Below are 13,975 nucleotides of genomic sequence, written 5' to 3' on the forward strand. Positions count from 1 at the left end.
AGAACATTGTTTGGACAATGGAGAAGACAAATAATGAAGCTGGACCACTAAACGATTATGGTGATGAAGGAAAGGAAAAAATCAGACAAAGCCCAACTGTGAGCTTTGAGAAAGGAAAAACTGTAAAACGTAAAAAAGTGTTAACAATTAACTCTGACTGTTCTGATGATGAAATGGGGAAACCAAAGCCTGAGATTGTAAATGTAGAACATCCTACAAATGTGGAGCAAAAGAACTCTGATGTTTGTAGAAGATTTTATGCAAATTGTGATGCTACATATCGTTCATCATGGCATGGTTCACTTCCAAAACCTCAAACAGAGCCAGAAATGGCTGGAGGTGCTACTTCCCATATAACTGTCAGATCAAGAAGTCATGGAAACCTGCAGCAAAAGTCAAAGTTGAATTTTTTTAAACGTAAAAGTTTCCCAGTTAATCCATCACCCCCACCGTCCCCATCAAAATCCGGTCAGTTAGGATTTAAGTCACTGTTTCAAAATATTAAAAGGATTAAAAAGTCTAATAATTCAGATAAAGATGAAAGAAATAAAAAAAGTGTCACTAATGAACAAGTTGTTGTTAACACAGAAACTGATTTTGATCAAACTGACAAGAAAAGTGTAAGAAACAGTGCAGAAATACAGCCTGCTGACTCTTGTAGAAATAGATCACATCATACACAATGTTCAGACACAGGTCTAGTGGTCCAACACACTCCTACTCTAACAGACAATCAGTTACAGTGCCAAATTGTAAATGATACCCAATCAGAAGGTTTACTTTCAAGTTCAGTTGAGACTTGTACTAGGACTCACCCTATTCATACATTCCAATTAACACAGTGTAGGAACATTGAAAATCTGCCTTTGAGGGCTTCTTCTATATTTGGGAGAGCTCGTTCAAAAAAATCTGTGATAAAGGAAACAGAAGAGAATTTAACTCATCCTGGAGTAATAGTGCTTCTTTCTGTGATAAATTTTATTTTATGGATGTTTTTGTTTTCTGTGAAATTTCTGAGATATACAGCAAAAGTTTCTATTTGGATTTGGTTGAAGCTATTGTACAGTTTTGATTTTATTATAAAACTTTTCTACAGGATATTTAACATTGACCCAGAGAAGGCCAACCAGAACAGTGACTTTTCTCACATTGAAAGTAAGTATATTATTTTATTTTTATTCCATGATGTAAAAACTCAAGCTAAAGTAGAAAAGCAGTAATATTTTATTATTATTCCATATTTTCATGTTTTACTTAAAGTGATATACTAGTCAAAATCAGTGCAATAAATAATCAACTGTTACCCAAGCATTTCAGATTCAGTTAGAAAAATTGGAAGATTTGCAGGTAAACATCCGGAATGAGCTTGAAAACTCACCAACATTGTTGATATTTCAAAACTATCATGTTTATTTACATGAGATATTGCGAAATCCAAGGGGAAGAACCACTATTGATATTTTTGTTACTTGACACTAAGCATTATTATCCCCCGCTGATAGATCGGGGGATATTGTTTTGGCGTTGTCCGTCCTTCTTTATTATTTCTTTTTTTGTAACATATTAATTATCTAATGAAATATGTAATATATGTTTCAGGTTTTCATATATTTCTTATTAATAGGTTTTGATAGTATTTCAGTTGTAAAGCAATGGGCAATTCATATGAATCAGTGGCGTAAACAAATTATTTCATATGCATAGTTTAATTTCAAAGTGTAATGAGGTTGGTGTACCTAATTTTAGCTTCAAATTTGATCATTCCTACCTACCATACTTTTTTGAATCAGGAGGTTTTTTTAGCTCACTGAAGCTGGCTAAGAGTTCAATGAATGTCTGTTGTCTGTTGTTAACACTCTTGTGGTCATATTTTTGCCTCAACCTGGGATCATAAACAAGGTCACACAGCTGAAATATAGAAAAAAACCTTGTTAATACTCTGGAGATTACTTTTTCAACCGGAATATCCTTGAAATCTATCAAAAAGGTTGTTTTGCTGATTTCTAGCTTTAGAAATTATATTTTAAACCCAAATTTCTCAGAAAGGTTGTTTTAATAATATCTTGCTTAAGTTTGAATATTGGTCATCTGAGGTAAAAAACTAGGTCACAGAGCTCACAAATAGAAAAATCTCAAGATGTAACATTTTCATCCCAAATATCCTTGAAATTGGTCGGTAAGTTCTAGGTCAGGTTTGGATATGGGTCATCTGGGGTCAAAAACTAGGCAACAGAACCCATATGTGAAAACAAAACCTTGTTAACACTGTAAATGTGATATTTTCAGCCTAAATATTTTGGTTATTTGTCAGGAAGGTTTTTTTTGATGATTTCTAATTCAAGGTCGAATATGGGTCATCTTGGGTCAAATATGTTGTTGGATACAGATCATACTACAGTATGGTGATTGTTTTACAGTATACTGATATAAATGTACAGTATGGTGATGGTTCTACAGTATACTGATATAAATGTACAGTATGGTGATGGTTCTACAGTATACTGATATACATGTACAGTATGGTGATGGTTCTACAGTATACTGATATACATGTACAGTATGGTGATGGTTCTACAGTATACTGATCATTCAACTGTATGGTGATAGTTTAATTGTGTGATTGTTCTATTGCATTGTGATTGTGTTGTTTTAAGATGATGATTGTTCTATTGTGTGATTAATTTTCTAGGTGTTCTACGACAGTTAAATGAGAGTAGATCAGAGCTGGAGGACCTGTGGGCAGCTAGAAAACTCAAGCTAGACTTGTGTCTTCAGTTGCGTTTGTTTGAAAGAGATGCATTAGAGGTAAGATTGTAAGATTAATATTATAACTGTTGCTAGAATTGGCTTCTTGTACCTTAAAGTTGCATTTTAATCTCCAGGCCCCGTGTTCACAAAGAAAAGTTAGATGATCTTGATTTTATTTTCATTGTTTTATGAAACTAAAACTGATCGTATAATGCTAGAATCAAATGGTACATATTCGAAATATAAATAATTGTTTATATGCAAAGAAACCAACCTTTTTTGGGATAAAATCAACAAATATAAACAAAACAAATACAAAAATAATCTGATCAAAATGAGGATCAATTTGAGGATCAAGATCAAAATTTGGATCAACTGTTAAATGCTCGAATCTTGTAAAAATGACAATAAATTTATTCTAGAATTTCATAAACATGCTATTTCAAGTCCAGTTTTAGCAAGTTAACACTGAATATTTAATCTATAAGGATAAATAATGGAGAATACAGTAAAATGCCACCTAACGACCACGCCACAAATAGGACCACGCCGTTATTACGGGCACTTTTTAAAAGTACAAAATATTTGCCTTCTTTATTCATTGAGACAAATGACCAGTATACCGACCACGTCTCTAATCCGGCATAACGACCACTTCTGTCAGACATTTGTGTGTATTTCTTATCAAAACATTAACCTGTATTACGACCATGCAACATAATGGCCAGACATCACTTTGTGTTTATTGCCCCCCATTAATTGTTGTAATCTTCTCTCTAGCGTAAACAAATACACCAAGTCAAATGAGGTCATTAATATATATCGATTGATTTAGACGCTTGCTTAACGATGTATCTTTAGCATTCAAGCGTCAACATGATCAGTTTAAACCACTTCTGGCTAATTAATCTAAGCAGCTATGGTGTGAGAAACGATTAATTTGTCAGCGTAATTAGGATGTAATAAACAGGTAAACAGCATTTAAAATTGTTGTGGATCACAATTTATAGCAAGTATGGTAAAAATTGATAATGCAGCTATGGTGTGAGAAACGATTAATTTGTCAGCCTAATTAGGATGCACAGGCACCAGATACAATTATTTTACCCATATACATAATACTATATATAAAGTATATATATATATATGAGCGTATATGGGTAAAATAATTGTGTCTGGTGCCTGTGTTAGGATGTAATAAACAGGTAAATAGCATTTAAAATTGTTTGTTGTGGATCACAATTTATAGCAAGTATGGTAAAAATTGATAATTACACCAAATTATCAGTTCATGTGTGCTTTATTTTGATATGTAATTAATGTATAAATCATGAGAGTTATTGGCGTCCGCGCCGAAGCGCGGCGCTCTTATGGAATGAGATCAGATTTTGTGAAAGGGCGACAGCAACTTCTCGAGCCTTTTAGTCGAATAAAAGCCGAAAATTCCGATCGGTATGAGGGTGCTTGATTATTAAATAAGAATGAAATGTCGCGATATGTTACAATGAATTTTCGCAATGCAAACATTTACAAATGAAATAACCTTTTCCGTCAATAAATCGCGCTCTTCGGAGTTTTTTATTTATCATTTTGTAGTACACAGTCGGTTATCATGTCATGGTATGTTATTGTTGTACATGTATCCTAGAATGATCAGTTGATGACCTAAATATTCCAAAAACCTATTTATAGATATATCTTTTTATCACTCCTATCGGTAAATGCCGGTCTCTCCCGGTCTATTTTGACCAGGATTTACTAGTGACCGCGAATAGTACCACACGTTATATTGTCCGGTCTCTCTCCGGTTTTGGAGTAGATGTTTGATATCGTTACAATTAGAAAAAAAACAACAATAGCATGTTTCATTTTATCTATATGAGATATAAAACAATAAATATGTACACGGATTTATATGTAATATAAATCCGTGATATGTACAATAATTGAGAAAAAGGTACATTTTTTATGGTATTAAAATGACATTATCAACTTTGAAACATTTTATTTAATTATTCAATTTGTTATCCATGTTTAGTAAAGATGCCGAGGAATTATTCAAAGTTACAAATTAGATTTTATGAATTATTCAATTCATCGATAATTTAAAAAATGATAAAGAAAAATACAATGTACATGTACATGGTTTAAGAATAAACAATATTATATATTGAAAGATAAACCATAATTTACTGACTTTTTCCAGTTAAACTTTGACTTATAATCGTCGGTCAATATGACAATTGAATTCTTAAAATTTATTTTACAATTTTAATAAAAAAGAGTAGTAAAAACTCAGTATTAAAAAAGCACATAAACACAAAAAAGAATAAAAGAAAACAATATTCATAAAATTTGTATTTTTTTTAAATTAAAATTAATAGATATTACAATTATTGTATAATAAACAATTATGATCAACATGATCAACATGGTAATATAACCAGTGTCATATTTTTACTAACTTTAAGTGTGAACAGATACCTTAAGGGGGTCTTCGCTAATAGCGATAACATGTACATAATAAGGGACAAATGTGTGGTACGTGTTGATCATGCGTTACACATATGGATTATAAATGATTGCATACATGTATATCCGTTGCTATTAATAACCACGATCATAAAGAAATAACAAGTAATATTCTAATCTCTAGCATGCCAATCAAAGTTCATAATGAACAATGTCTTTCGTCCGCTCATTCATAAGTGGTATACATTTCTGGTAGTTTATAAGAATATCTTGTCATCATATGTGTACTAGTTCATCTTCACTTGCTGCATTTCTTGCTTGGACGCCCTTTGATGCTTTGCATCAATGCTTTTCTTGTAACTATATTAAATACCTCATATTTTTCTTCTAAAGGGGAGACTTAACACACTAGATTAATATTTTCATTATATTAAGGATGTATCATATTATCATTCATTAAAAATGTTTTTTGTTTAAAAAATATGTGTTTCTTTTTACTTATTTAATAAAGTACATTTACCATGTGCATAAAACTATACAAGGTATACATTAAGTTAAGTTGGACTTCGTCAGATATTAAAGTGACTTATTCACTATTAAGACCAACTCACTATTAAGACCACTTTGGTCAGTCCCGTAAGTGGTCTTAATAGAGAGAATTTACTGTATTTGAGTTTTTAAATTTGATCCTGATCTTGATCCTGATCCTTAAATCTTTGTGAACACGGGGCCTGATGAGTAAATTTAATTTAGAAAACTTAATTGAAATAAATTATGCTAATTTTTTACGAAGTGTTTAATTCTTGAATATATAACTTAAAATGCATCTTTTATGCAAATCCAAAGGAATTTACTATTTTCAATCACCATATTATTCTGCTTTAAAACTGCATTTTTCAGCATATTTAGACATATGAAAATTAATTTCTTGAAATACTTATTGTTTTAGGCTTGTTTAAATGACTAATTTTAAAATATGATCTTCACTTTAAAATGAACTTGATCATCATGGTTAAGTTACTGGCTTAGAATAGGATTTTTTCTATTTTCAATAGATTTTGATCTGTAGATTACAAAATATTGATAAAAAGTTGTAGTCCTTTACAGAAATTATATAAATCAAGTTCCTAGGGTCAAAATTGATTCATGTTGTGAAGTCACTTAATTTACATAGCATTAATTTCAATTTTCTGGTATTAATCTACATGGCCTGTCCTTTGGGTTGAAAATAACTCAACTCTGGGTCACTTTTGTTTCATTGACATTTTTAGGAGTCCCAAGCTTTAAGAAATCTTTTCAGAAACTACTTTGCCCACAGCTTAGATATTTGGAAAAAGGAAAGTCTTGTGGTTCTATACAAAAGAGATCATTCCCTTGTGCAAAGGTTGTCAACTTGTTTTGGAAAACAATATTACATCAGATTCTGCTTCTCTAAAAACTTTATTTTTAACAGTTTGTCCTCCTATATTATAAATATTTGCATGTTTATTTTAGGTTTCCTCTCAGCTGGAACTGTGGGCTGAGGAGCTACAGCACCAAGAGTTGGTAACTGATGGTAACAAGGCTGAACAAATGTTGGTCATACATAATGAGAGTGTTCTTCACATGCAAAACTGTACATTTGAGGTGCTACAAAGAGGTCAAGAATTAGCACAGGTAAACACTTGTATTAAGTTGAAATAATTTTATGCACTCATTTGTTTTGCTAAATAATGCAAACAAAGTATAATATATGTGTGTGTGTGTGTGTGTGTGCTTGTACACGTGTGCTTGAAAATGTTTATGCTGTGTTAGGTATATTATGTTGTTTTATGGGATTTCTCCAGACAGGTTAGCAAGCAGCATCCAGTTTTGCCTGATGCATATGGTCATCTTAGGATAGCTCATAATGTTGATGACAATGTATTGCGTTACATTGAACTGTTAATAGTCTTTATTTGCAAGTTACTTTTCTTGACTTTAGTATAATTTACCAATCAAAGGAATTTACATTAGTCACATTTGACTTGTTTTCCAATCCCCGAAATCTATCAGTGTGATTGTATATGCTTACTGTATATATTTATGTTGTATAAATTGATATAAATATTGTTTAAAATGACTTTAGTATGCAGTCAGCTGTTCAGTTTAAGACAATCATTTGTTTGGTTTTTAACCTCATTATATGGACATGTTTGTTTAGCATGATCAAACTTATAGAAGTTAACAAACATGTCAAACAGTCTGATCACCATTTGTTCTTGGTTAAATTAAAATAAGACAGTAGTGGATGATGTTAACAAAAGCTGCAGTCAAGTCTGCACCAAAGAAAACAAGAAAATTCTCAAGTGATAGTTCAAATAACTAACAGTGGTTACATTATGAAAATTACTTGATGTTTTGTGTCATTTCCTTGTCAGCCAAATCACTGAGAAATTTGTTTACATTTTGTTTTGTTACTCAAAGCATGTAGAGACAGATAGCTTAAAGCAAGTTTTTGGACCTGGGATCCCTGTTTTCTGTAAGTGTGAGTGCCAGGATCCGCAAATTTGGACAAGATGTATAACGCTGCACAAATATTTACCCTGTGAGATGTAGTGTAGTGCGCCTAAACCATTTCTCTAGGTCATGGTCACATAGGCCAATGGAAAATGTTGCCCTGAGCAATAATTCTAGATGTATCTACAAATTTTAATATAACTTTGCATGTATGTTAAGCATTGTCAGACAGAGAGTACTGTACAGAATTTGAGTCCAAGTGATCAAGGTCATGCCTGGAGGTCAAACATCAGTTAAAAATTTAAATATATGTGTATGAGCTTTATTTAGAGATTTTATCAAAAATGTTCACAATCATGAGACTGAGTTTTACCAGCATAATCTGATACAGATAGGAAAAGACATATGAAATGCTTGTACAGAGCAAAGCTTTACATGCAGTGATGGATTTTAATATTGCATACATGTAGCACAAATGATCACTATTATGAAGCAGAGTGTTAAGCACAAACTCAGGTTCCTGTGGTAAATGTAGGGATGTACACATGGAAGTCAAAGATCAAAAGAGTATGACAATGTGTGTGTGGACAACTTAGTAGTTTTGAACTGGGGATTTTATCATAGAATGTTCACAATAAGAAGATTTTGTGCATGTAAAGCATAATCAAGTAATAATGATACCAAGTCAAGGTCGCCATAGATCATGAAATGTCCAGATTTTGTTCAAAGCATATTTTCTACAAGCGTGGATAGGTTTTATGTTTTGATACTACATTATACAAATATCCACCACTATGAGAAGATGAACCTGGTCTTGAGGTTAACAGTCAAAGATCAGAAATAAAGGTTGTTAATAGCAAAACTTCTACATGATTTAATATTACTTGGCATAAATGTTCTCAAACGTTAGCCAGTGTGTCACACACAAAAATAAGGTCTATGTAGCCAAGGTCAAGGTCACATATAGAGGTCAAAGGTCAGACTGAATAGTCTTGAAATTAAGTTATGTTGACAAAAATGTCAATGTACGAGTATGTAAGGTCAAGGTCACTAGATATGAATAAATACAGAAAAAGGTGTTTAATTTTGATTATTTAATTTATATAGGTATTTATTATGCCCCCGCCATGTAATGGCCGGGGCATATAGTGTTACCCTGTTCCGTCATTCCGTCCTTCCGTCCTTCCATCCTTCCGTCCTTCCGTCCTTCCGTCATTCTGTCATTCCGTCATCATCAGTTTCCGTTCATTATCTTAAGAACGGTTAGACATATTCAACTCAAATTTGACATATGGATATGTCATGAGAAAATACAGGTCAAATTCGAATTTGGTCATGGTTCGATGATTTTTGGCAGAGTTATGCCCCTTTTACTTTGAAAATAATATGAAATTTCAGTTTCCGTTCATTATCTTAAGAACGGTTGGACACATTCAATTCAAACTTGACATATGGATATGTCATGAGAAAATACAGGTCAAGTTCGAATTTGGTCATGGTTCGATGATTTTTGGCAGAGTTATGCCCCTTTTACTTTGAAAATAATATGAAATTTCAGTTTCCGTTCATTATCTTAAGAACGGTTGGACACATTCAATTCAAACTTGACATATGGATATGTCATGAGAAAATACAGGTCAAGTTCGAATTTGGTTATGGTTCGATAATTTTTGGCAGAGTTATGCCCCTTTTACTTTGAAAATAATATGAAATTTTCAGTTTCCGTTCATTATCTCCCCAATGGTACAACACAATCAACTCAAACTTGACATATTGATATGTCATGAAAAAATACAGGTCAAGTTCGAATTTAGTCATGGTTCGATGATTTTTGGGAGAGTTATGCCCCTTTTACTTTGAAAATAATATGAAATTTTCAGTTTCCGTTCATTATCTCCCTCAAGGTACAACACATTCAACTCAAACGTGACATATGGATGCGTCAAAGGAATGCGCAGGTCAAGTTCAAATTTGGTCATGGTTCAATGATTTTTGGCAGAGTTATGCCCCTTTCACTTTGAAAGTAATATGAAATTTTCAGTTTCTGTTTATTATCTCCCCAATGGTACAACACATTCAACTCAAATTTGACATATGGATATGTTTTTGGAATGCCCAGGTCAAGTTCAAATTTGGTCATGGTTTAATGATTTTTGGTAGAGTAATGCCCCTTTCACTTTGAAAATAATATGAAATTGACAGTTTCTGTTCCTTATCTACCCAACAGTGTCACATATTCAACTTTAATTTGACATATGGATATGTCAAAGGAATGGGCAGGTCAAGTTCGAATTTGGTCATGGTTTGATGATTTTTTGGCAGAGTTATGTCTCTTTCACTTTGAAAATAATATAGATATATCATAGGAATAAGCAGTTTAAGTTGGAATTTGGTGGTGGTTCAATGATTTTAGACAAACTTATCTTTCCTGAATGTTGGAAAAATTTTGAACTTTCAGTTTCACCACTCATTCTTTTAGCCATTATTTTGGCTACAAATATGCAATATGCTATTTCTAAAAGGTTAAGACTGAATAATTTCAGTGCTTTGAACATTTTATGGAAATAGTTTGTGTTAACATTGAAAAGTTTTAAGGGCTTTGAACTTAAAATGAAAAAAATAATTAAAGCACCATCTGAAATTTTGGCTGCATGCGGGGGCATCCGTGGCATGATGACACATTTCTAGTTGGCTAAATAATGCTAAATCTAGTAATAAAATTGGTATCTGATATTTTCAAAGTGTAATAAAATAAAAACTGGACTGTAAAATTATTTGATATTTTACAAGATCAACCAATAAACTTCTTTGAAAATTTAGGGAAACTTTGAAATCAGGAACTGAAAATTTAGGGAAACTTTGAAATCAGGAACTCATTTGGGTAAGGATTTTTTAAATTAGGCTCCCTTAGTAGGAAAATGGTCAAACACGTGGTAGGGTAACATTTTTATACATATTTCATAAATTTTGAGTAGAAACCATAATTTTGCTTATATGGATTGTTCGCTAAATGGTACTATTTGTTTCTTACCGAAAATTAATGGGAAAACATTTTTCATTAGGATGTTATTCCAGATTATTTAAAGGTTCCTCTTTTCCTCATAACATCCTAGCTTCAGTTCAGAAAAGTGGCCATAACTTGATTTCCGTATGGTAAAGTTTGTTTGAATTTTGCATACAGGTGTAATTATCTGACCTATGTTGTCAGTTTTTCAGTTCCTTAGAGTGCCCATTAGGGTGGTCATACCTTAATAAATTTTTTTACAAAACTATACATTTATGACTTGATTTAAATAACATTCTATTCTATTGAAAGATTTAACAAAGGAAAGGAAAATATTAATCTCATTTTCAATAAAACAGAAATCTTCAAGTATGGAACACTAGTTCATTCACAATTTACTTATTATCTCAATAGAATCATTGTTTCTAAATAATGTTCTCAATTGCCACAAAACAAACAAGCTGTTCAGTCTGTAAAATGCTGCATACTGGTAAATGAAAAAATGAAAGAAGTTGTGAGTCAATTATAAACATCTGGTAACTCCCTTAATGACACCCTGTCTTTGAAGTGCATTAGCATAAGTTAATTGTGCTCCCTTTGTGAGTTATGAAATTGATATAGAATGTGTGCTGTACTTGATGTGTGTGAGAGTTCTAGCTGGAGTTTTATATATACAGGTGTAGTTACTGCTGTTATATGGAATTATTATATGTGAGATTATAGATATTGGTTTGATTTTTGTGTTTATTTTGATGCTGACTAATGTCAATATTGATATTGTACAGAAACTTGTTCTATCATTTTACTGCTCTTCTACAATGTTTTATTATTTTGAATGTCAGTAATTTTATGAATGTATATTTTTTTTATTGCCTTTTACTTTGTTTGTGTATAATTTTACCTGTGCTTATAAATTAAAGTTGTAACACTGCCTATCTTTATATTTTTGATCATAAAGAAATAGTGTTACTCTGAACACATACAGGCTAAATGTTATAGTTGGTTCTATAACTTTGGATGAAAAAGAAATGATACTTATAAATAAGGGCCAAAGTTTAGGTTACTAAACTGATTATGATAATTTTTTACTGTTTTGCTCATGCATGTTTTACTTAGTAACTGATGACTGATGTCTTTCATATTTGATAGGGTTTTCCACTTGGGTCAAGGTCACTATATATATATAAAATCACACGAAAAAGCGGCACGCCTCAGCCAAAACTCGAACCAAGGGTCTCTGGATTGCCGGTCCAGTATGCTAACCACAGCCGCCGTTGCGTTTGCGGTCACTGTGGTGTAGTGGTTAGCATACTGGACCAGCAATCCAGAGATCCGTGGTTCTGCGCCTTTTGCCTCTGTGGCCGTTGTGGTGCATATAATTTATATATAGATTACTCTTATTTGTGTTTTTTATATTACTTTCATAGCATATATATATTTTTTCCTCAATAATGAAAAATGTATGTTGAAATACAAGAATATTATGTGATTATAAATGACATTGCTGGCATGTATTTGTACAAACCACAAGACATATTTAATTAGTTATGGAACATTTTCTGGTATTAGAGGTGTACATCCGGTATCCACCATGTGTTAATTTCAATTGTCTGTTTTTTGTCAATGCAGATTTTCATGATAACTTTGTCTTACCATTTTTTTCGTATTCTAAGTTTCTTAAGGTAGTACACCCCTAATGGGCACTGTAAGGAATTGTAAATTTGACAACATAGGACAGTTATATGCCTTAAATGTCACCTGTATGCAAAATTTAAACAAAATTTACCGTGTGGTTTATGAGTGATGGACATTTTTATGAACTAAAACTTTGCCATTAGAAAGGATTTTTTTTCAGAAATGAGGAAACTCTAAATAATTTATAATATCATCATTATGAAAATTGTTTCCCTTTTGCTCATTGTTAAGAAATAAATAATGACATTTAGGTAACAAATTAAACAAGCAAAATGATTGTTTTTAAACGAAATGATTTTAATATGTATAAAAATGTAACCCTACCCCACCCACTTTTAACACTAATTTGACCATTTCCCTATGTAAAAAGCCTTATTTAAAATATCCCTAAAATTTTCCAAAATGAGGGGCTATTTTCAAAGTTTGCCTAAATTTTCTCTAATGTATATTGGTTGGTCTTGCAAAATATAAAATACTTTTACCATTTAGTTTTTATTTTATTAAACTTTGAAAATATCTGGTATCATATTTGCTATTAAATTTGGCATTATTTAGTAAATAAATACCTACAATAATTATATAATTAAAATAAAACGCCCAAGGGGGTCTGAGAGATTAATAAAAAATGTTAAAAAGAAAAAAAAGAAAGAAAAAAAATTGCCCCTTCTGGGGTTTGAACCCACGCCCCCTCAGTTTCAATACACTTTACAGTGATTTTAGCCTATTTGAATACTCTTCAAAGTGGAGACAGTGCATTAGGGGTGCACTACCTTAATTCAAACAGTTATTTTAAGTTTTAAATTTGTCAATTACTGCATTCTAAGATTTATAAAGAAAAGAAGTTGAGTAACAATTGATGTAAAAAAATGCATATTTGATGACAGGATTTTAAAGTTAGGAGAATCTGATGAATGCTATCAGAGTTGAAAGTTCTGTCCAGGTTACAGTAAGACATAATTATAACAAGGAATTATGGGTTATAGATATGAGTGTGGACTGTATGTTTTCTTTTGGACCTGGGATAAAAGGTCATTTGGTGTATAATTAATTATTGGGTATTGGTATTTCAGTTATTTGAGACAACAGGTGTTCAGCTAATGGCAGACTCACATTATGATGCCCCTACTCGTATACAAGAGTTGTTGGAATATTTACATGAGAGAGAGGTGGATTTAGAGACTCTTGCTGATACAAAGAGGAGCCGACTAGAACAATGTGTACAATTGAGAAACTTTGAAGTCGAAGCACGGCAGGTTTGTAAAATTCTACAATTAAAGGTAACATTCCTGTTCCTGGACAGTAACAATATTACATAAAACCCAAAAATAAACATTTAGTATGCTTTCTCATTAGTAACTTCTTTAAAAAAGAAGAAGCTGCAATGGTTTATATGTCTTTTAATGTTTTATAGTAAGAAAGACAGTTTGCATTAAAGCAGATAAGAAACCTGTTAACTAATTAGATTTTACTGTAATGGTTAGATGATGTTCATGACAAAATAATTCAGACATTTGATAAACTTATATATGTGTATTTATAATATATCAGGATTAAGTATCTCATGGATTAAGAATATCA

At 31.9% G+C, this 13,975-nt stretch overlaps 1 protein-coding gene across 1 annotated transcript in view; it reads left to right on the top strand.

Annotated features, from left to right (window-relative positions):
- LOC132757479 (triple functional domain protein-like) overlaps nt 1-13,975 on the top strand; it is a gene marked incomplete at its 3' end in the record, with an annotated part of 134,929 nt that overhangs the window by 43,069 nt on the left and 77,885 nt on the right. Inside the window, 4 exon segments of the mRNA XM_060748766.1 lie at nt 1,097-1,155; nt 2,690-2,805; nt 6,715-6,876; nt 13,468-13,650. Coding sequence (XP_060604749.1) covers nt 1,097-1,155; nt 2,690-2,805; nt 6,715-6,876; nt 13,468-13,650 — 520 coding nt within the window.

Source organism: Ruditapes philippinarum, unplaced genomic scaffold (genome assembly GCF_026571515.1).
Source record: "Ruditapes philippinarum isolate M1 unplaced genomic scaffold, ASM2657151v2 ctg1464_1_1_1_1, whole genome shotgun sequence".
NCBI classification, from domain to species: Eukaryota; Metazoa; Mollusca; class Bivalvia; order Venerida; family Veneridae; genus Ruditapes; species Ruditapes philippinarum.